Source organism: Aotus nancymaae, unplaced genomic scaffold (genome assembly GCF_030222135.1).
Source record: "Aotus nancymaae isolate 86718 unplaced genomic scaffold, 86718_ANA_hifiasm-v0.15.2.pri h1tg000067l, whole genome shotgun sequence".
NCBI lineage: Eukaryota > Metazoa > Chordata > Mammalia > Primates > Aotidae > Aotus > Aotus nancymaae.
In genome coordinates, this window is record NW_026988482.1 from 2,033,139 (window position 1) to 2,057,064 (window position 23,926).

At 39.5% G+C, this 23,926-nt stretch overlaps 1 protein-coding gene across 1 annotated transcript in view; it reads right to left on the minus strand.

Annotated features, from left to right (window-relative positions):
- Nucleotides 1-23,926, minus strand: part of CCDC39 (coiled-coil domain 39 molecular ruler complex subunit) — a 171,050-nt gene that overhangs the window by 11,332 nt on the left and 135,792 nt on the right. The window contains exon 14 of the mRNA XM_064366843.1: nucleotides 14,041-14,164. Within this exon, the coding sequence (XP_064222913.1) occupies nucleotides 14,041-14,164 (124 nt within the window). The remainder of the gene's footprint in view (nucleotides 1-14,040; nucleotides 14,165-23,926) is intronic.

Consider the following 23,926-nt stretch of genomic DNA (forward strand, 5'->3'; position numbering starts at 1 on the left):
TTTGGCTGTTACTACATCTTATCCTTATCATACATTTAAAACTTTTTTAAAATTTCCATCCTGATTTCTTTGTTGACCCAGTGATCATTTAGGAGAATATGGTTTGATTTCCATATGTTTCTAAGGTGCCCAGAGTTTCTCTGGGCATTGATTCCCAGTTTTTTACTGCATTGTGGTCTGAGAAGATTTTTATTTATTTATTTTTTCAAGACTTGTTTTCTGGCCTAATATATGGTTTATCTGGGAGAATTTTCCATGTGCTTGTGAAAAGAATGTATATTATGCAGTCATTGGGTAGAGTGTTCTGTAGATATCTGTTACATGTCCATTTGGTCTAAAGTCCGATTTAAGTCCAGTGTTTGTTTGTTGACACTGTCTTGATAATCTGCCTAGTGCTGTCAGTGGGGTGTTGACCTACCATTATTGTATTGCTGTCTAATTATTTCAGTCTAGTAATAATTGCTTTATGAATCTAGCTGCTGCAGTGTCGTGTGCATTTATTTTCCTTTATCGCTATATAATAACCTTCTTTGTCTTTTACTGTTTTGATTTAATACCTGTTTTATCTGATATAAGTAACGCTACTCCTGTTTGCTTCTGGTTTCTGTGGAATATCTTTTCCACCCTTTTACTTTCAGTATATGTGTGTCTTTACAGATAAGGTGAGTTTCATATAAGCAGCATATAGTTGGATCACATTTTTTATCCATTCCACTGTCTGTGTTTTACTTGGATCATTTGATCCACTTACATTCAAAACTAATATTGATATATATGGTTTCGTTCCTATCATATTTTCAATTATTACCTACTTGGTTTATAATTCTTTTTTCTCTGTGTGGTTGTCTGTGTTTTGGTGGAATTCTTTGGTGTTGGCAATGATTCCTTTCTCTTCCTCTTTTGTGTGTTTGTTTTATAAGACCTTTGAGTTCTATATAGCTTTTGTCTGTTTTCATGATGGTGAATACTGACATTTTGTTTCCATTTTAAAACTCCTTCAAGCATTTCCTATAGGACTGGTCTAGTGGTGATGAATTCCCTTAGTGTTTGCTTGGCTGGGTATTCTTTCTTTATGAAGCTTATTCTTGCTGGATATGAAATTGGGGGTTGATAGCTGTTGTATTTTGTTTTGTTTTTGTTTTTCCTTTTAGCTTTGAAAATTCTATACCATTCTTTTCTGTCCTGTAAGATTTCTGCTGAGAAATCTGCTGTTACTCTGACAGGATTTCCTTTATAGGTGACTAGATGCTTTTCTCTTGCTAATTTTAACTTTTCTTTTGCAGTATCACTTTGACTGTAGACCTTCTGATTACAATACACCATGATGAGGTATTTTTTGAAATGTATTTTCCTGGGATTGCTGAGCCTTTTGTATCTGGATGCCTCTCTCACTAGACTTAAGATGTTTTCATCAATTATTTCCTTAAACAGGCTTTCTAAACTTTTTTCTCTTTCTTACCCCTCAGGCATAACTGATAATTTCTAAGTTCAGTCACCAAACATCTTGAAGGCTTTATTCATTTTTTTTTTTTAAATATATACACTTTAAGTTTTTTGGTACATGTGCAGAATGTGCAGGTTTGTTACATAGGTATACACGTGCCATGGTGGTTTGCTGCATCCATCAGCCCGTCATCTACATTAGGTATTTCTCCTAATACTATCCTTCCCCTTGCCCCCCACCCTCCAACATGACCCGGTGGGTGATGTTCCCCTCCCTGTTTCTATGTGTTCTCATTGCTCAGCTCCATTTTATGAGTGAGAACATGCACCATTTGGTTTTCTGTTCCTATGTTAGTTTGCTGAGAATGATGGTTTCCAGCTTCATGTCCCTGCAAAGGATGTGAACTCATCCTTTTTTTGTATGGCCGCATAGTATTCCATGGTGGATATGTGCCACATTTTCTTTATCCAGCCTATCATTGATGGGCATTTGGGTTGGTTCCAAGTCTTTGCTATGGTAAACAGTGCTGCAGTAAACATACGTGTGCATGTGTCTTTATAATAGAATGATTTATGATCCTTTGGTTATATACCCAGTAATGGGATTGCTGGGTCAAATGGTATTTCTATTTCTAGGTCCTTAAGGAATTGCCATACTGTCTTCCACAATGCTTGAACTAATTTACACTCCCACCAACAGTGTAAAACCATTCCTATTTCTCCAAATCCTCTCCAGCCTTTGTCTCCTGATAAAATTTTTAATGATTGCCATTCTAACTGGCATGAGATGGTATCTCAATGTGGTTTTCATTTGCTTTTCTCTAATACCAGCAATGATAAGCTTTTTTTCATGTTTGTTGGTTGCATAAATGTCTTCTTCTGAAAGTGTCTGTTCATATCATTTGCCCACTTTTTGATGGGATTGTTTAGTTTTTTCTTGTAAATTTGTTTAGGTTCTTTGTAGAGTCTGGATATTAGCCCTTTGTCAGATGGGTAAATTGCAAAAATTTTTCCCCATTCTGTTGGTTGCCTGTGCACTCTAATGATTGTTTCTTTTGCTGTATAGAAGCTCTTTAGTTTATTTAGAATCCATTTGTCTATTTTGGCTTTTGTTGCCATTGCTTTTGGTGTTTTAGTCGTGAAGTCCTTGTCCATGCCTATGTCCTGAATGGTTTTGCCTAGGTTTTCTTCTAGGGTTTTTATGGTGTTTGTTAGTTCTTATGTTTAAATCTTTAATCCATCTGGAGTTAATTTTTGTATAAGGTGTAATGAAGGGATCCAGTTTAAGCTTTCTGCATATGGCTAGTCAGTTTTCCCAACATCATTTATTAAATAAGGAATCCTTTCCCAATTACTTGTTTTTGTCAGGTTTATCAAATATCAGATGGTTGTAAATGTGTGGTATTATTTCTGAGGCCTCTGTTCTGTTCCATTGGTCTATATCTCTTCCATTGGTACTGTTTTGGTTCAGGTACCATGCTGTTTTCATTACTGTAGCCTTGTAGTATCGTTTGAAGTCAAGTAGAATGATTCCTCCAGCTAGCTTGGCTGCCTGTCTGCTTTCCTTCCTTCCTTCCTTCCATCCGTCTGTCCGTCCGTCTGTCCAACTATCCGTCCATCTTGGCTATGGGCTCTCTTTTGGTTTCATATGAAGTTTAAGGTAGTTTTTCCAATTCTGTGAAGAAAGTCAGTGGTAGCTTGATGGGGATAGCATTGAATCTATAAATTACATTGGGCAGTATGGCCATTTTCACAATATTGATTCTTCCTGTTATTTTTTGGAAAAACTTCCATGGATGTTTTTCCATCTGTGTCCTCTTTTATTTCCTTGAGGAGTGGTTTGTAATTGTCCTTGAAGAGGCTCTGCACATCCCTTGTTAGTTGTATTCCTAGGTATTTTATTCTCTTTGTAGCAGTTGTTTATGGGTCAAATGGTATTTCTATTTCTAGATCCTTGAGGAATCGCCACACTGTTTTCCACAATGGTTGGGCTGATTTACACTCCCACCAACAGTGTGGAAGTGTTCATATTTCTCCACATCCTCTAAAGCATGTTGTCTCTAGATTTTTTTAATGATCACCATTCTAACTGGCATGAGATGGTATCTCAATGTGGTTTTGATTTGCATTTCTCTAATGACCAGTGATGAGCACTTTTTCATGTTGGCCACATAAATGTATTATTTTGAAAAATTTTTGTTCATATCTTTCACCCACTTTTTGATTGGGTTGTTTTCTTCTTGTAAATTTGTTTAAATTTTTTGTAGATTCTGGATATTAGCCCTTTGTCAGATGGGTAGCTTGCAAAAATATTTTCCCATTATGTTGGCTGCCAGTTCACTTTAATGATTGTTTCTTTTGGTGTGCAGACGCTCTTAGCTGTTAAGTTTAATTAGATCCCATTTGTCTATTTTGGCTTTTGTTGCTATTGCTTTTGGTGTTTTAGTCATGAAGTCTTTGTCTATGCCTATGTCCTGAATGGTATTGCCTAGGTTTTCTTCTAGGGTTTCTACGGTTTTAGGTCTTATGTTTAATCCATCTGGAGTTAATTTTTATTTAAGGTGTAAGGAAGGGATTCAGTTTCAGTTTTCTGCACATGGCTAGCCAGTTTTCCCAACACCATTTATTAAATAAGGAATCCTTTCCCCATTGCTTGTTTTTGTCAGGTTTGTTGAAGATCAGATGGTTGTAGACGTGTGGCATTATTTCCAAGGCCTCTGTTCTGTTCCATTGGTCTATATCTCTTCTATTGGTACTGTTTTGGTTCCAGTACCATGCTGTTTTGATTACTGTAGCTTTATAGTATAGTTTGAAGTCAGGTAGTGTGATGCCTCCAGCTTTGTTCTTTTTGCTTAGGATTGTCTTGGCTGTGTGGGCTCTTCTTTTGTTCCATATGAAGTTTAAGGTGGTTTTTTCCAGTTATGTGAAGAAGGTCAATGGTAGGTTGATGTGGATAACATTGACTCTATAAATTACTTTGGGCAGTATGGCCGTTTTCATGATACTGATTCTTCCTAACCAGGAGCATGGAATGTTTTTCCATCTGTTCGTGTCCTCTCTTATTTCCTTGAGCAGTGGTTTGTAGTTCCCCTGGAAGAGGTCCCTTCACATCCCTTGTTGTATTCCTAGGTATTTTATTCTCTTTGTAGCAATTTTAATTTGGAGTTCACTCATGATTTGGCTGTTACTGGTGTATAGGAATGCTTCTGATTTTTGCACATTAATTTTTGTATCCTAAGACTTTGCTGAAGTTGCTTATCATTTTAAGGAGGGTTTGGGCTGAGATGATGGGGTCTTTTAAATATCCCATCATGTCATCTGCAAATAGAGACAGTTTGACTTTCTCTTTTCCTAATTGCATGCCCTTTATTTCTTTTTCTTGCCCAATGGCTCTGGCTTGAACTTCCCATACTATGTTGAATAGGAATGGTGAGAGAGGGTGCCCTTGTCTAGTGCCAGTTTTCCGAGGGAATGCTTCTAGTTTTGCCCATTCAGTATCATACTGGCTGTGGGTTTGTTATAAATAGTTGTTATTATTTTGAGATACATTCCATCGATAGTTATATTGAGAGTTTTTAGCATAAAGGGCTGTTGAATTTTGTCAAAGCCTTCTCTGCATCTGTTGAGATAATCATGTGGTTTTTGTCTTTGGTTCTCTTTATGTGGTGGATTACGTTTATAGATTTGCATATTTTGAACCAGGCTTGCATCCCAAGGATGAAGCCTACTTGATCATGGTGGATAAGCTTTTTGATATGTTGTTGTATTTGGTTTCCCAGTATTTTATTGAGGATTTTTGCATCGATGTTAATCGTGGATATTGCCCTAAAGTTTTCTTTTTCAGTTGTGTCTCTACCAAGTTTTGGTATCAGGATGATGATGGTCTCATAAAATGAGTTAGGGAGGATTCCCTTTTTTTGTATTGTTTGGAATAGTTTCAGAAGGAATGGTACCAGCTCCTGTTTGTACATCTGGTACAATTCAGCTGTGAACCTGTCTGGACCTGGACTTTTTTTGGTTTGTAGGCTATTAATTGCTGTCTGTACTTCAGACTTTGTTATTGGTCTATTCAAGGATTCAGCTTCTTTCTGGTTTAGTCTTGGCAGGGTGTAAGTGTCCAGGAATTTATCCATTTCTTCTAGACTTACTGGTTTATGTGCAAAGAGTTGTTTGTAGTAGTCTCTGATGGTAGTTTTTATTTCTGTGGAATTGGTGGTGATATCCTCTTTATCATTTTTTATTGCATCTATTCAATTCTTATCTCTTTTTATTATTCTGACTAGCAGTCTATCTATTTTGTTGATCTTTTCAAAAAACCAGCTCCTGGACTTGTTGATTTTTTTTTTTGAAAGTTTTTTTGTGTCTCTGTCTCCTTCAGTTCTGCTCTGATCTTAGTTATTTCTTGTCTTCTGCTAGCCTTTGAATTTGTTTGATCTTCCTCCTCTGGTTTTTTAGTTGTGACAATAGGGTGTCGATTTTAGATCTTTCCTCACTTCTCATATAGGCATTTAGTGCTATAAATTTCCCTTTAGACACTGCTTTAAATGTGTCCCAGATATTCTGGTACATTGTGTCTTCGTTCTCAGTAGTTTCAGAGAACATCTTTATTTCTGCCTTCATTTTGTTATGTATCCAGTAGTCATTCAGGAGCAGGTTGTTCAGTTTCCATGTAGTTGTGTGGTTTTGAGTTTCTTAATCCTGACTTCTAATTTGATAGCTCTGTGGTCTGAGAGACTGTTATGATTTCCGTTATTTTACATTTGCTGAGGAGTGATTTACTTCCAATTATGTCATCAATTTTAGAGTAAGTGTGATGTGGTGCTCAGAAGACTATATTCTGTGGATTTGGGGTGGAGAGTTCAGTAGATGTCTGTTAGGTCTGCTTGGTCCAGATCTGAGTTCAAATCCTGGATATCCTTGTTAATTTTCTGTCTCGTTGAACAGTCTGGTATTGACAGTGGGGTGTTAAAGTCTCCCACTGTTACTGTGTGGGAGTCTTAAGTCTCTTTGTAGGTTGTTAAGAACTTACTTTATGTATCTGAGTGCTCCTGTATTGGGTGCATATATATTTAGGATTGTTAGCTCTTCTTGTTGCATTGATCCCTTTACCATTATGTAATACCCTTCTTTGACTCTTTGATCTTTGTTGGTTTAAAGTCCATTTTATGAGAGACTAGGATTATAACCCCAGCTTTTTTTTTGCTCTCCATTTGCTTGGTAAATCTTCTTCCATCCCTTTATTTTGAGCCTATGTGTGTCTTTGCACGTGAGATGGGTCCTAAAAACAGCTACATTGATGTGTCTTGACTTTGTATCCAATTTGCCAGTCTGTCTTTTGATTGGGGCATTTAGCCCATTTACACTTAAGGTTAACATTGTTATGTGTGAATTTGATCCTATATTTTGATGCTAGCTGGTTGTCTTGCCCATTAGTTGATGCAGTTTCTTCATTGTGTTGATGCTTTTTACCATTTGGTACGTTTCTGGAGTGGCTGGTACTGGTTGTTCTTTCCATGTTTAGAGCTTCCTTCAGGAGCTCTTGTAAGGCAGACCTGGTAGTGACGACACCTCTCAGCAATTGCTTGTCCGTAAAGGATTTTATTTCCTTTTCACTTATGAAGTTTAATTTGGATGGATATGAAATTCTGAGTTGAAAGTTATTTTCTTTAAGGATGTTGAATATTGGCCCCCACTCTCTTCTGGCTTGTGGGGTTTCTGCTGAGAGATCCGCTGTGAGCCTGATGGACTTCCCTTTGTGGGTAACCTGACCTTTCTCTCTGGCTGCCCTTAGCATTTTGTCCTTCATTTCAACCCTGGTGAATCTGACGGATATGTGCCTTGGGGTTGCTCTTTTTGAGGAATATCTTTGTGGTGTCCTCTGTATTTCCTGAATTTGAATGTTGGCTGGCCTTGCTAGATTGGGGAAGTATATATTCTTCTGGGTGTATATTTTGAAGAGTGTTTTCCAGCTTGGATTCATTCTCCCTGTCACATTCAGGTACACCTATCAAATAGAGATTAGGTCTCTTCACATAATCCCATTTTTCTTGGAGGCTTTGTTCATTTCTTTTCACTTCATTCTCTAATCTTGCCTCATTTTATTTCATTGAGTTGATCTTCAGTCTCTGATATCCTTTCTTCTGCTTGATCCATTTGGCTATTGAAACTTGTGTATGCTTCGCAGAGTTCTCATGCTGTGTTTTTCAGCTCTATCAGGTCGTTTATGTTCTTCTCTAAACTAGATATTCTAGTTAGCACTTTGTCTAACCTTTTTCTCAAGGTTCTTGGTTTCTTTGCATTGGGTTAGAACATGTTCTTTTAGATCAAAGAAGTTTGTCAGTACCCCGCCCCCTTCTGAAGCCTGCTTCTGTCAGTTTGTCAGACTCATTCTCCATCCAGTTTTGTTCCCTTGCTGGTGAGGAGTTGTGATCCCTTGGAGGAGAAGAGACATTTTGGTTTTTGGTATTTCATCCTTTTTGTGCTTGTTTCTTCCATCTTCGTGGATTTATCTACCTTTGGTCTTTGAAGTTGGTGACTTTTGGATGGGGTCCTTTAGTGGACTTCCTTTTTGTTGATGCTGAAGCTATTTCTGTCTTTTACTTTTCCTTCTGACAGGCCCCTCTGCTGCATGACTGCTGGAGGTCCACTTCAGACCCTGCCTGCCTGGGAATCACCTGCGGGGGCTACAGAACTGCAAGGTTTACTGCCTGTTCTTTCCTCTGGTAGCTTCATGCCAGAAGGGTACCCACCAGATGTCAGTCAGAGCTCTCCTGTATGAGGTGCCTTTTTGATATACAGGGGTCAGGGAGCCGCTTTAGAAGGCAGTCTGTCTCTTATCAGAACTCAAATGCTGTTTTGGGAGCTCCGTTTCTCCCTTTAGAGCTGCTGGGTAGGGATGTTTAAGTCTGCTGCAGCGGAACTCACGACCGCCCCTTTTCCCAGGTGCTCTGTTCTGGGAAGGTAGGGCTTTGTAAGTCCCTGATGGGCTGCTGCCTTTTTTCAGAGATGCCCTGCCAGCAAGGAGGAATTCTAGTCACAGCCTGCCTGCAGAGGCACTGAGCTGCCACAGGCTCCTTCCAGCTGCTGTTTAAACTTCCTCCAGATTTTGTTTACACAGGTGAGGTTAGAACTGCCTCGGCAATGACGGATGTCCTTCCCAACAGTGAGCTTGACAGTCCCAGGTTGTGCTCAAACTGCTGTGCTGGCTGTGAAATTCTCAAGCCAGAGGGTTTCAGTTTGCTGGTCTTTGTGGGGGTGGGACCCACCAAGCCAGATCACTTGGCTGCCTGCCTTGAGCTCCCCTTTTTGCAGGGGATTGGGCAGCTCTGTCTCGCAGGCATTCAAGGTGCCAGACTGTGCTGGAAACCCACATCGCTGGCTGAAATGGCCGCTCAGACTCGTGCTGGAAACCCACGGCGCTTATTGGCCTGGCGGTAATCTTCTGGTCTGTGGGCTGTTGAACCGGAGTGCTGGAGTGGCCGGAAAAGTCCCTGATGGCCTCTGTTGGGTAGGATGGGGGGGTCCTTCAGTCTGTTGCACTTCCCAGGAGAGACAGAACCCCACCCTGCCTCAATTTGCCCTCCTTGGGCTACACCCACTGTCCAGCCAGTCCCATTGAGATAAATCTGGTACCTCGGTTGGAAATGCGGAGATCACATACCTTCTGTGTCGCTCTCACTGGGAACTGCACTCCAGAACTGTCCTATTCATCCATCTTGGCGAAAGTCCCCAGATTATCTGGAGGATTCCATCTTTTTTTATTGTTTCAAATAGTTTCAGAAGGAATGGTACCAGCTCCTCTTTGTACCTCTGGTAAAATTTGGCTGTGAACCCATCTGGTCCTATACTTTTTTTGGTTGGTAGGCTATTAATTGCTACTTCAATTTGAGATCTTGTTATTAGTCTTTTCAGGGATTCAGCTTCTTCCTGGTTTAGTCTTGGGAGGGTATGTATCCAGGAACTTACCATTTCTTACCGTGGTCTGAGAGACTGTTATCATTTCCATTCTTTTGCATTTGCTGCAGAGTGATTTACTTCCAATTTTGTGGTCAGTTTTAGAGTAGGTGTGTTGTGGTGCTGATAATAATGTATATTCTGTGGATTTGGGGTGGAGAGTTCTGTAGATGTCTGTTAGGTCCACTTGGTCCAGATCTGAGTTCAAATCCTGGATATCCTTGTTAATTTTCTGTCTCGTTGATCTAATATTGACAGTGGGGTCTTAAAGTCTCCCATTGTTACCGTTTGGGAGTCTGAGTCTCTTTGTAGGTGGTTAAGAACTTGCTTTATGTATCTGGGTGCTCCTGTATTGGGTGCATATATATTTAGGATTGTTAGCTCTTCTTGTTGCATTGATCCCTTTACCATTATGTAATGCCTTTTTCTCTTTTGATCTTTGTTGGTTTAAAGTCTGTTTTATCAGAGATTAGGATTGCAACCCCCGCTTTTTTTTTTTTTTTGCTCTCCATTTGTTTGATAACTCTTCTTCCATCCCTTTATTTTGAGCCTGTGTGTGTCTTTGCACATAAGATGGGTCTCCTGAATACAGCACACTGATGGGTCTTGACTGCTTATCCAATTTGCCAGTCTTTGTCTTTCGATTAGAGCATTTAGCGCATTTACATTTAAGGCTATTTTTTTTTTAATTTGACTGGATTATTTTTAAAGACCTGTCTTCAGGGTCTGCGATTCTCTCTGTTGCTTGTCTAGTCTATTATTGGCTCTTTCTTTTGCTTGTGTAACCTATTATTGAAGTTTCAAGTGTGTATTATAGTTCTTTGAATCAATTTTTCAGTTTTAGAATTTTTTTTGAGATATCTATCTTTTTGGAAATATCTTGCTCATACCCTGAATTGATTTCTGATTTATTTGTATTGGCTTTCAGATCTATCTTGCATCTAATTGAGCTTCTGTATTTTAAATTTTCATCTGGCATTTCAAGATTTTCTTTTGAGTGGGATCTATTGCTGAACAGTTGTCATATGGCAGGTCACATTTCCTTCCTTTTTCATGGTTTTTGTGTCCTTCCATTAATATATGCATATCTCATGTAACAGTTGCTTCTGCTGATTTTTTGAAATTGCTTTTTTGTGGGAGGATTTTTCTCCTGAAGATGTACATATGTAGTTGATGCTTTGATTTGGGGTGCCTGTGGTGGTGGTCTTTGTATAATTTCTTAGGCATACACAGGGTCATTGGTATCTGTGATTTCCTCAGTGACTTGTATGGTTATTAGTTGAGCCTTGGTGAAGAAGTTTTGCTGGGGTCTAGGATGCCAGGTACGCCTGTCTTTGGGTCCAATTGGTAGAAGTGGTGGGCTGAGTGTTTCTATTCCTAAGCCCAAGAGTGGCTCATGCTGTTGCTGGTATTAGTGGGTCCTCAAAGGCTGACTGTTGGGCCTCTGGGTATCTTGCTCAGATGTTGGTAGTGGGGAACGGTGGGCCAGACATGTAGGCAGGTTTTCAGGTCCCTGGGCAGCTGGTGTGTGCAGGTATCATCAGCCCTAAGAAACTAATAAAAGGGTCAACAAGCTTTGTATGTAAAGGTCAGATAGTAATTAGACTATATGGGTCATTCAATCTATCAAAACTACTTCATTCTGTCATTGTAGCATGTAAGCAGCTCTAAACAATATGTAAATGAATAAGTAGTTTGTCTTCCAATACTTATTTACAAAACAAGTGGTGGGCAGCATTTGGCTGGAGTGCGTAGTTTCATATTTTGCTGATGCCTAATCCACAACATTCAGAAAACACAACAGTGGTTAGCATTGTAATCAAATAATTCCTGTTACCCACAGCCATGAATATAACATACATATCCATCAAGACAAATCCCATTGTAGATAACATAGGAAAGATGATGGGCCGGGTGTGGTGGTTCACGCCTGTAATCTCGGCACTTTGGGAGGCCGAGGTGGGCAGATCACAAGGTCAGGAGATTGAGACCAGCCTGAACCAACATGGTGAAACCCTGTCTCTACTTAGCCAGCGTGGTGCTGTGCACCTGTAATCTCAGCTACTCAGGAAGCTGAGGCAGGAGAATGGCTAGGAGGCAGAGGTTGTAGTGAGCCGAGATCATGCCACTGCACTCCTGCCTCGGTGACAGAGCAAGACGACTCTATCTCAAAAAAAAGTGGGGGTGGGTGGTGGGAATCAATTTTGGTTTGACTGAATTTAAATCCTAAATAGACTACATTGAGAAACAATCTACTACATTGAAAAACAGACGACTTATATTGAAAAAAACAAAAAACAAAAATTAACTTCTATTTGGCAATTTAGGTTTTTTCTAGCAGTGAAAATGCCAAAGTACTATTTTCAAATAAAAATTCTCAAATATGAAATGAACATTACAGCTTTTATTCAACTTATTAATGAGCCAGAAAGGTATTTAGACTATTTCAAAGAAGAATATGAAAAACATTTTATATTGTAGACATATAGAATCAGAAATGCTGAAATGAATTTGCTGGTAGATGCAAAACATATTAATATATTTTAGTGTAATAAACTTTAATGCTTGGGTTATCTTTTCTACAGAGCAGAGTTGTATTGCTACTGGCCAAAAATTCACTTACTTACATTGTTAGCAGCAAGAATCACTTATGTTACTGTCAGTTGTCTTACAAGTTATCATCTGTACCTACAGAGTTGTTGTAAAAGAAGTCAATAGTCAAAGGTGTGCACTCCTATAGAATCAGATGATACCTGGAGGGCCCACTAGAAAATGCCAACACTTGGGTGTCACTATGCAGTGGCATTGTTGCACCCATGGTTTGCTTTTCTCTATTTTTCAGGCCATAGATGATAATTATTTTTCCTGATACAAGCTGGACTGAGTTTAGTTATAAAGTTTCACTTTCACATATTGAGACTTGTGAAGTGTTATCAGTAAAAGTTTAAACATGCTGTACAACAACAAAAAAATGGGAATAACTGTGCGGCAAGCTGTGGATCCCAGAGAAGATGGAAGAAATATGGCATCAGGAAGATGAGAAAGTAACTGATAGCCTCAATTCCTTTAACATAATCATTATACTGCTATTTACCCAGCACTTTCACTGTAAACAGAAGGAATATTCTTTTTTCATATAAAACTTGCCTGCTTTCCTGTTAGGTTAATCAGCATCATCACAGTAATAACAATAATATTTATTGATGATCATTTTGTGCCAGACACCATCCCAGGAGCTTTACATATATTTTCTTATTTCTCCCAACAAAAGTAACACTATTATCCTCTTCATTTTCTGAGCGAAGAAACTTAGTCACTGCATGGTTAAGTAACTTATGCCTGGTCACCTGCCTAAGCAGTGGTAAAACCAGGATGGGGACAAACGCACACTTAACGCCAGTACATGTAGGTAACCCATCACACCGCTTGTCAGAGAAGCTTAACTAGAATTGTGACATCTACCTGTTTCCCAACACCTAAAAAATTAGAGCCTACCCTTTATCCTTCAGGAACTTTTAAAACCTGAGAAGAGGAAAATCCTGTTTTGACAGAAGCCTGCGGTGTTACAGACTGACAAGTTATAAGAAAGTTTTGAGAGCTGGGACTGATTTCTCATGGGGAAGGCAGAATTTCAAGAAGCAAAATTGCAGGCATACCATACTTGGTGTATTTGTTAGGGGCAGATTTGAAGAAAAGGTACAGGAGAAAATTTGGGCAATTAAGTTGGTAGACGTCAAAGGGAGAGCCATTCTCTAAAGGTGTGAATTGGAAAATCATCTCACCCCATCCATGTATGGTACAGGGAAATGAGTCAGTTACAAGTTCCATTTCTTATTTTTAGCATTTTGAGTAATTTCCTAGATCTTTCTGTAAAGGAAATTACTCCTGTTCAGAGTATTTTCTATGTCGGAAAGTTGAATATAGCAGTGCTCAGAAAGGGAATACCATTCAATTCCACATCACTCAATGAATTTCCTCTTATGGGTAAAGATAACCATGGGATGGCAGACAGCTGTCAAACATCAGAAAAAGATTCACCTGGTCTGTCTCCCTATAATACGAGGGCAGGAAACAACCCTCCTCCTCTCTGAACAGCTGCCCTACCAGGACTGTAATGGTAAACTGGAGTTAAAATTCAGAGGTGGTGTAGCTCTAAGAAATGCTGAGGTTAAGCCAGAGTGTGGCATAAGAGTGGGTGCCTATAGTGAAGTAAAGCCAAAGCTTTAAGCCTCAGTTGTTGAACAGGTTGTCACATGCATACCAAAGACACTTAGAATGGTAATAGGTCTTAGAGAAAAAGCTTAGAAATCTTGATGAGGAGAAATGACATGACACAAATAGCAAAAAGAAAGAAGTGTCAAAGAATGGTCAAGTAGAATGACCTGAACTCAAAAAGGGGGCAGTGCTTTGACCTCAGGGACTGGAGGTGTACAGAATGAGTAGTGCTTTCAGTATCTCCATTTAGCAATGAATGTTTTGGCCTTTATTGAGTGCAATAGTTAGTGGCCCTAATTAAGTGAAATAGTCACTAGATTTCATGGAGGGGAAGTTACAATTTCGGTTTTTTTAAATTCAGAGGATTACAGTGAATGAGTTAACAAAGAAAATTTGATACAGTCGCAACTGTGAATCAATTAAAATTACCTTGATTACGTAGTACGCCTGTGTTTTGTCCTCTTCTCCTTCAGGAAGCAACATAGCAACAGTCAGAATTTCATATCTGTTCTTCAGCTTATCAATTTTACTTAGCCGCTCATGAAACTCAGTGCTAATAAGAAAAAGAAACACTGAGAAATGAATAACATACTTTATATCAGGTGTTCTTATCGAAGACATTTGAATTTGTGTTACTACTAAACTGAAAAGGCTAAATGCTTTCTCACTTTTAATTTAATAATTTGGTGTGAAGGGTCTGATATTTACCCTACTGGAAACCTGACAAGTTAGCCTGCCACAGTTTCATGTGTCTTTTACTGGCAGAAGACACAATTCCCATTTCAGAGACAAAGGACTTTATTTCTTATGACAAGCAAGTAGCATAAGATTCCTCTTTGCATTGATTCCCCTTGCTCCCTCCATCCCATGGGGGCAAGAAGGGGCTTACATCAGTGCTGCACACAGTAGATCTGCATCACAGCTGAGGAATCTCAAGAAGGGGCTTACATCAGTGCTGCGCACAGTAGATCTGCATCACAGCTGAGGAATCTCAAGAAGGGGCTTACATCAGTGCTGCGCACAGTAGATCTGCATCACAGCTGAGGAATCTCAAGAAGGGGCTTACCTCAGTGCTGCGCACAGTAGATCTGCATCACAGCTGAGGAATCTCAAGAAGGGGCTTACATCAGTGCTGCGCACAGTAGATCTGGATCACAGCTAAGGAATCTCAAGCCGAGGTAACCCAAATATTTTACAGTGGGAAACAAGCAAACATGCCTAACTTCTGCTCCAGAGGGAGATGCTACCTGTAGTTTCTGAGGCTGTTTGCTATTCAAACATCTTTAAAGAACCCGAACAGGGAGGTTGAGATTTGTCTTCCAGCAGTCAGATTCAGATTCTTAAATCCACTGGTTACTTTCTTTTCTTTCAGTAAATTTATATTTTATGAGCTATTTTTTAGAACATCCAGTAATAGTAATCTTAATATATGCATGACAGTATGGAGAGTGACTCAGTTCTCTGCTACAAACTCATGAAAGTAAGCTATCTAACCATGGTGAAAAATAAATCTTCAACCTACCAGTTTTTCTACTGCTAGAGAGAACTGATGGTAAAATATGTTTAGTGTCAGAAGTTAGTTTTTCTTATATTTAATTATCACTCATTTCCTCAAAAAATATTTACTCATCCTTTATGTGATCATAAAACTTGCTGGACTTCAAGTTTAAGACTGTGGACCAAGCACAGTATATGGCTCTTCCTTTCTAAAATAAAGATTAAACAAAACAAAACAAAAAAACAGCAACATAGCAGTTCTGAGAACAAGAAAGACACAATAATTTTTCATTAATTCATGGAAAACAGATGGGGTAAAATTAATGGAAAAACATAGACACACACATGGAAGACCACTGCAGAAGCAGGAGCTATTTTCCACCAAAGAAGTCTGAAAAATATCCAAACTCAGGAATAAAAATAAAAAGAACAAGAATTGTCTGTGAGGCTATAATTAACACCTCTGGGCCGTTCCCCTCAACCCTCAAAGTATACAGAAATGTCAGGAATGCTTTCTGCTCCAATGATAAAAATATTTACCAGAGTTCCTAGCATCTATATTGAAGCTAGACAAAGAGGTAAAAACATGAAGTAATTCTAGGCCTCCACAACAGTAGAAATAAATAAAAAAGAAAGGCAGTTCTACCTAGGAATTAGATAAAGTCTTTATCACTCAAACACCTCCTAACTTTCTGTAACCATGAGGCCCTAACCCTGCTTAATAGCTATTATGCTCTTTACAGGACAGACTAGCTCAGAGCCCACCATCAGCCCTCCCATTTAGAGAAGTGTTCTGTGGAAGGAAACGAGAGATCCACTTAATTGCAGAGGAATCCCTTACCAGTTAGCTACCAGTATCCAACGATTATTAGGCATTAATTAATAAATACTAACAGAAAGCTAGCAGCATAAATGGAAAGAACACAATGAACAAAGAACAGGCCTGAGATGAACACATAATGCACAGAAGACAATTTTCATTCTTCTAATTAGTACCCTCTAAACGAGAGAGGATATTGATTCCAAAAACACCCATAACACAAGATGGGCAGCTATGAAAATAAAGGACCAGTGACAGAACAGCAGTGCTTGCAAATAAGTTTTCAGTGTAAGCACAGTGAAGAATAAAGATTTAATGAGCAATCTGGAGAGACAGACAAGGGGGCAGATTAGGCAGAGGAGAGGGGAATTGGGAGAGAGAGGTTAAGAATATCTGAGAAAGTAAAATACAAGGAGAAAAAAGAAACCTGGAGGACAGACCTGAAAGGGCCAACACCTACTAAAAGTGAACCACAAAGAGACAACAGCGGAGAGTATGATGGTAAGAAAAAAACAAATAGAAAAATACTCCCCTGACCTGAAGAAAAACTTGAAATAACTAAGAGACCACACAGAGAGGAGTTCAGCTCCTTTTCCCTGGGAACCCCCATCCCCTGACTTCACCAGGCAGGGGGGCCCCAGCCCATGACCACAGAACAGTTGCTCCACCCATGGCTGAGAGCATACCCACTGGTAGCGGCCTGGAGTTTCCTGGAGATGCTCCCAGAAGCATGTGACAGCCCCTCTGCCACTGCCACAGCAGTTCTATCGCTGCCGACCTTGGTTTGGAGAAGAAGCAAACCGGGGGCTGCACCTGAGCTTACAGCACGCTGCAGTCATAAAGAGAAGACACCACTCTCATCTCCCGACTCCCTGAACTCCTTGCTCCCCAGCAAGCCACAAGCTCACACCAGCAGTACAGCAACCGCACCCCACCAGCTGAACGCTCCCAGTAACAGCAGCTAAATGTTTCTCAGAGGTGAAGCCCCAGGGCAAGCAAAAGCCTCTGTCACTGGCTCTGCAGTGGTACTACCCCAACTATCCTCAGATTAACCAAGGAGCAAAGACCCTAAGTTCCTCATCCGTATCTGCAACAAGCTGCAGTGGACCCAAGGAGAGGAGGCCAGTCCATCTCCCATGGATCACATGAACCCATGCTGCTCATCACCAGGCAGGTATCCTCAGCTTGGGCCCACAGCACAGACCCCTCATCCTGGGTTTACTGCACTCGGTGATTACTGACCTGCATCTCTCGGATGGAGCCCTCAGGAGACAAGCAAAAGATCCTCAGCCACAACCACTACTAAGGTACCTTCCTCTGCTGCTTCCAAGTTGGAAAGAAGCGTAAACCCTGAGATCACCCCAGACCTGTGGTGGGCAGCGCAGGAGCACCAGGCCATCATCTGCAGCCAGCACGAGGTGACAGAGGAGCCCACACTTTCAGAGCATTGCGGGGAGCATGGCTACAACTGTGAGGAAATAGAGAGGAGCCACCCAGCCAAGCAAGAGCCTACCTACTGAACACCACACCTAAGCACCACCTACTGCATCACACCCCAAGCTTCAACACCAAAAATACTTCCTAACACATCCCCCTGTGAAACCAAAGATGAGAAGTCAGCTACAAACAAAGACCCCACACAAAGCCTTGGCCCTGTGAAAACATCCAGAAAACAAGTCTGTTGACTGTACTCGGTCTACACCACAGTTAGAGGAACAACCACTGTGTCAGTCCATATCCAAACTGTTGTAAAGACACCACCTGAGACCGGATAATTTACAAACAAAACATTTAATTGGCTCACAGTTCCGCATGTCTGGGGAGGCCTCAGGAAACATAACAATCATGAATCATGATGGAAGGCAAGGAGGAAGCAGCACCTTCTTTACAAGGCAGCAGGAGAAAGAGAGCAAGGTGGGGAAGCTTCCAAACACTTTTAAACCATTAGATCTCATGAGAACTCACTCACTCTCACAAGAACAGCACTGGGGAAACCACCACCATGATTCATTTGCCGCCCACGAGGTCCCTCCCTTGACACGCGGGGATTACGGTTGGAGATGAAACCTGGGTGGGGACGCAGAGCCAAAGCATCCTCTGCCCCAGCCCTTCCTAAGTCTCATGTTCTCACACTTCAAACCAATCACATCTTCCCAACAACCCCCAAAGTCTTATGCCAGCATTAACTCAAAAGTCCAAAGTCTCATCTGAGACAAAGCAAGTCCCTTCCACCTAAGAGCCTGTAAAATAAAAGAGCAAGTTGCTTCCAAAATACAGAGGGGGTACAGGCATTGGGTAAATGTTTCTGTTCCAAACGGGAGAAGTTGGTCAAAACAAAGGGGCCACAAGCCCCATGCAAGTCCAAAATGTGGCAGGGCACTCCTTAAAGCTCCAGAATAATCTCCTTTGACTCCATGTCTCAAATCCAGGGCACACTGATACAAGGAGTGGGCTCCCAAGGCCTTGGGTAGCTCCATCCCTGTGGCTTTTCAGGGCACAGCCTCTGTGGCTAATTTCAGTTTGACATTGAGTGCCTCTGGCTTTTCCAGGTACACGGTGCAAGCTGTCAGTGGTTCAACATACACAAATCAATAAATGTGATTCATCACATAAACAGAACTAAAGACAAAAATGACATTATCTTAATAGATGTAGAAAAGTCTTGATAAAATTCACCACCTCTTCATGTTAAAAACTCTCAGTAAATTTGATATTGAAGGAACATAACTCAAAATAATAAGAGCCATCTATGACAAACTCACAGCCAACATATTAAACGGGGAAAAGCTGGAAGCATTCCTCTTGAAAACCAGCATAAGACAAGAATGCCCTCTCTCACCACTCTTACTTAACACAGTGTCGGAAGTCCTGGCCAGAGCAGTCAGGCAAGAGAATGAAATAAAGAGCATCTAAATAGGAAGAGAGGAAGTCAAACTATCCTTGTTTGGAGATGATACAATTCTATATCTAGAAAACCGCATAGTCTCAGCCCAAAAGCTGCTTCAGCTGATAGACAACATCAGCAAAGTTTCAGGATACAAAATCAATGTAGGAAAATTACTAGCCTTCCTATACACCAACAACAGCCAAGCCAAGAGCCAAATCAGGAATGCAATCCCATTACACAATTGACACAAAAAATAAAATACCTAGGAATACAGCTAACCAGGGAGGTGAACAATCTCTACAATGAGAATTACAAGATTTCCTGCTTAAGGCAATCAGCAGAAAGCTGGTTTTTCATGGATGGGAAGAATTAGTATCATTAAAATGGCCATGCTGGCCAGGCGCAGTGGCTCACACCTGTAATCCCAGCACTTTGGGAGGTGGAGGTGGGTGGATCACGAGGCCAGGAGTTCAAGACCAGCCTGGCCAAGATTGTGAAACCCCGTCTCTACTAAAAATACAAAAATTAGCTGGGCATGGTGGTGGGGCACCTGTAATCCCAGCTACTCAGGAGGCTGAGGCAGGATAATTGCTTGAAACCGGAAAGCAGAGGTTTCAGTGAGCTGAGATCAGACCACTGCACTCCAGCTTGGGCAACAAGAGCAAAACTCCGTCTCAAAAAAAAAAAAAAAAAAAAAGCCATAATATTCATATTGGACCAAAAAAGCCTGAGTAGACAAGGCAATCCTAAACAAAAATAACACAGCTTGAGACATCATGTTCCCCAACTTCCAAGTACACTACAGGGCTACAGTAACCAAAACAGCATGGTACTGGTACAAAAACAGACTAATGGAACAGGGAGCCCAGAAATCAGGCTGCATGCCTACAACCGTCTTGTCTTCAACAAAACAGAAAAACTATCAGTGGGGAATGGACTCTCTATTCAATAAGTGGTGCTGGGATAACTGGCTAGTCATATGCAGAAGATCGAAACTGGACCCCTTTCTTACTCCACATCCAAAATCAACTCAAGATGGATTAAGAACTGAAATGTAATACCCAAAACTATAAAATCTCTGGAAGACAACCTAGGCAGTAGTATTCTGGACAGAGGAATGGGCAAAGATTTCATGATGAAGCTGCCAAAAGCAATCACAACGTAAACAAAAAGTGACAAATGGGATCTAGTTAAAACTGAAGAGCTTCTGCACAGCAAAATAAACTATCAACAGAGTAAGCAGACAACCTACAGAATGGGAGAAAATTTTTGCAAACTATGCATCTAATAAAGGTCTAATATCCAACATCTATAGGGAACTTAAACAAATTTACAAGAAAAAATACAACCTTATTAAAAGGTGGGCAAAGAATATAAACAGACACTTTCCAAAAGAAGACATGCATGCGGCCAACAAGAATATGAAAAAAAGCTCCACATTATTGATGATTAGAAAAATGCAAATCAAAACCACAATGAGATACCGTCTTACGCTAGTCAGAATGGCTACCATTAAAAAGTCAAAAAAAATAACATGCTGGTGAGGTCACAGAGAAAAAGGAATGCTTATACACTGTTGGTGGGAGTGTAAATTAGTTTAGCCATTTGGAAAGCTATTTGATGATTCCTCAAAAAACTTAAAAGCAGAAGTATCATTCAAACCAGGAATCCCATTACTGGGTATATACCCAAAGGAATGTAAGTCACTCTATCATAAAGACACACGTGCATGAATGTTCATCATAGCACTCTTCACAGTAGTAAAGATGGAATCAACCCAAATACCCATCAGTGACAGATTATAAAAATGTGGCATATATACACCATGGAATACAATGCAGCCATAAAAAAAAGAGTAAGATCTTGTCTTGCACGGGAACATGGATGGAGCTGGAGGCCATTATCCTTAGCAAATTAATGCAGGAACAGAAAACCAAACACTGCATGTTCTCACTTATAAGTGGGACCTAAATGATAACTCACGGACAAAAAGAGGCAAACAACAGACATTGGGCCTATTGGTGGGTGGAGGGTGAAGGGAGGAAGAGGAACAGAAAAAATATACCTGGATGATGAAATAATCTGTATAACAAACCCCATGACACAAGTTTACCTGTATAACAAACCTCCATGCATACCCCTGATCCTAAGACAAAAAAATGTTTTAAATAACTAAAAGAGTTTACCCAGGAAGGGTCAAGAAAGAGAAACTTAAAAATGGCAAAACACCCGGACACAGACAAGAAAATTATGAAACACCAAGGATGAAGAGAGTATCGCAAAACTTCCAGAAAGAAAACAAAACCCAGTTTCCCTACAAAATCAATTTATCTATAATCAGATTTCTCATAAACAACACTGTAATCTAGCAGAATATGAAACAATGTTTCACAATGTTCTCTAATTCAAGTTTAAGGGAGAATAAATATATATTAAACATGCAAGGATTGCAAAATTTCAGAAGACATCAGTTTGAAAAAACAAATTCAAAATCATACTCCAAAAAATGAAACACGAGAAAATAGAATGATAACAAGGGATACATGAAAAAAAATTAAGAAACAAAACATAGGTAGTTTTAAATTATTGCTGGCATTTGGCTGTACAGCTTAGTGCACATTAAGGAGTTATTTAAAAAGTACAGACATAATATTAAAAACAATAACAAGAAACTATAATCACTGTTTCAGCAATATGTGAATGATGGGAAGAGGAAAAGAAGAGGTGAAAGATGCTAAAAGTCTTATTTTTTAGGAAGAGAAAGTCTTACAAAATAATTTTCAATATTCATTGAGAAATAAGGTTTCTTTTAAATCTAAGAACAACCAGCAAAATAATTAAAATTAGAATGTATACCTTCCAAATAAAGAAAAAGCAAAATAAAATTCAGTAAAACCAATGAAAAGCAGGAAAGACAGAAATAATGAATACATGGCAATTGCTTAATGTTTCCTGAAAGGTTAAATATGTACCTACTACATGATCCAGCAATTTTACTCCTAAGTAAGAGAAAAGACAGCATATGTCCATACCAGGAACACATATGTTCACAGCACCTTTGTTTATAATAGCTAAGAACTGGGAACAACTCAAATGTCCATCAGCAGGTAAATGGATAAACAGATCGGAGCAAACACGTGCAGTGGAATACTGCTATTTACCAAGAGAAAGCCAGGGTCAGCAAACCATCCTGCCTGCCACCTGTTTTTGTGTAACCCACAAGCAAAGAATGACTTTTAAATTTGTAAGTGGTTAGAAAAATAAAAGAATTATGTTTCATGAAAATTTCAAATTTCAATATTCATAAAGTTTTATTGGAAAATAGCCACGCTCATTTTTTGACATATTGTCTGTGGTGGCTTTCAGTCTACAGTGGTAGAGTTGAGTTATTGAAACAGTGACTGGAACCAGCCTAAATGCCAATCAACCAACGAGTGGCTAAAGAAAATGTGGTATATACACACCATGGAATGCTACTCAGCCACAAAAGGAAGAAAAGCGTGGCATTTGCAGCAACTTGGATGATGGAGTTGGGCAACATTATTCTAAGTACCTCAGGAATGGAAAACCAGATACTGTTATGTTCTTGCTTATAAGTGGGAGCTAAGCTACGAGGATGGAAGAGCATAAAAAATGGTATAATGGACTTTGGGGACTCATCGGGGGGTGTGAGAGGGGCCTGAGGGATAAAGGACTAAGTCTTGAGTACACTGTACACTGCTTGGGTTCAGGTACACCAAAATATCCGAAATTACTACTAAAGAACTTACCCATGTAGCTAAAAACCACCTGTTTCCCAAAAACTACTGAAATAAATTTTTAGAAAAAAACTAATAAAACATAGAACTGAAGTTCAAAAAAAGAAAACAAACAAAACTAATAAAACAAAGACCGTATGGCCTGCAAGGAACTATAAGTTACTTTTCTAGCTCTTAGAGAAACAGTGTGTCAACCCCTGATAAAAAGGAATGTATACTGACATACGCAACATGGATGAATGCTCAATGAAAAAAGCCAGACAAAAGACGGACCTACTGTTGGATTCCATTTACATGAAACTCTTGAAAATGCAATCTGAACTATATGGATAAAAAACAGATCAGTTGTCTGGAGAGAGAAACATTGGGAGGGACCGAAAGGAGGAATTACAGCAGGTTACAAGGAGACTTGTGGAGGTGATGGAAACACTGTCTTGATGGTGGTGATGGTTTCTCTGGCATATTATACATGTCAAAACCTATCGAATGTATACTTTAAATATGTGCAACTTATGTATCTCAAATATACCTCAATAAAGTTTAAAAAGTAAAAGTCTATGACAATTGAAAGAGGAAAGGCAAAAAAGAAAATAATGGCAATATTAACTTTTTGTGGGATGCATCTAATACTTAAAGGTATTTCTTCAGACTTCAAAGCTGAAAATTAATAAGCTATAAGCATCTGAAGAATTTAGGAAAAGAACATTTAAACCCCCATTTAAAAGAAGGAAAAATAGGAAAGGCAAGATCAGAAACTAATGAAATAATGAATGGACAACAGAAGATACCGATAAGAGCAGATCCTTTCCAAATAATGTTAAAACGGATTAACTTGTGGTGAGATTTACCCCACCCTAAAAGTCTACAGTGGTAGAGTTGACTTATAACAATGACTGGAACCAGCCTAAATGCCAATCAACCAACGAGTGGATAAAGAAATAACCAATGTCAGGAATATAAAAGGAGTCATCTCTAAAAATACTACAACTATTAAATAATAAAATCATATTATAAACAACTTTATGGCAATAAATTTGAAATTTGGATACAGAAAATTTTTCCTAGAGAAAAATATAGTTTACCAAAACGGAATCCATAAGAAATACAAAATCTGCATTGTCCTGTAACCAGTAGGACAATTCAACCATTTCAACCAGTAGTTGAAAATGTTCCCTATAGAAAACTTCAGGCTCACAATGGCTTTTTTTTCCAGTGAGGTCTTTGAAAAACAAAAAAGATATAATTTCACTCTTTTAGAAGCACATTCAGGGTAGAGAAAAATAAGAAATACAAGTCATTTTATGAAAGCAGACATAACCTTAACAGCGTGATAACCTGACAAGGACAGCAGAG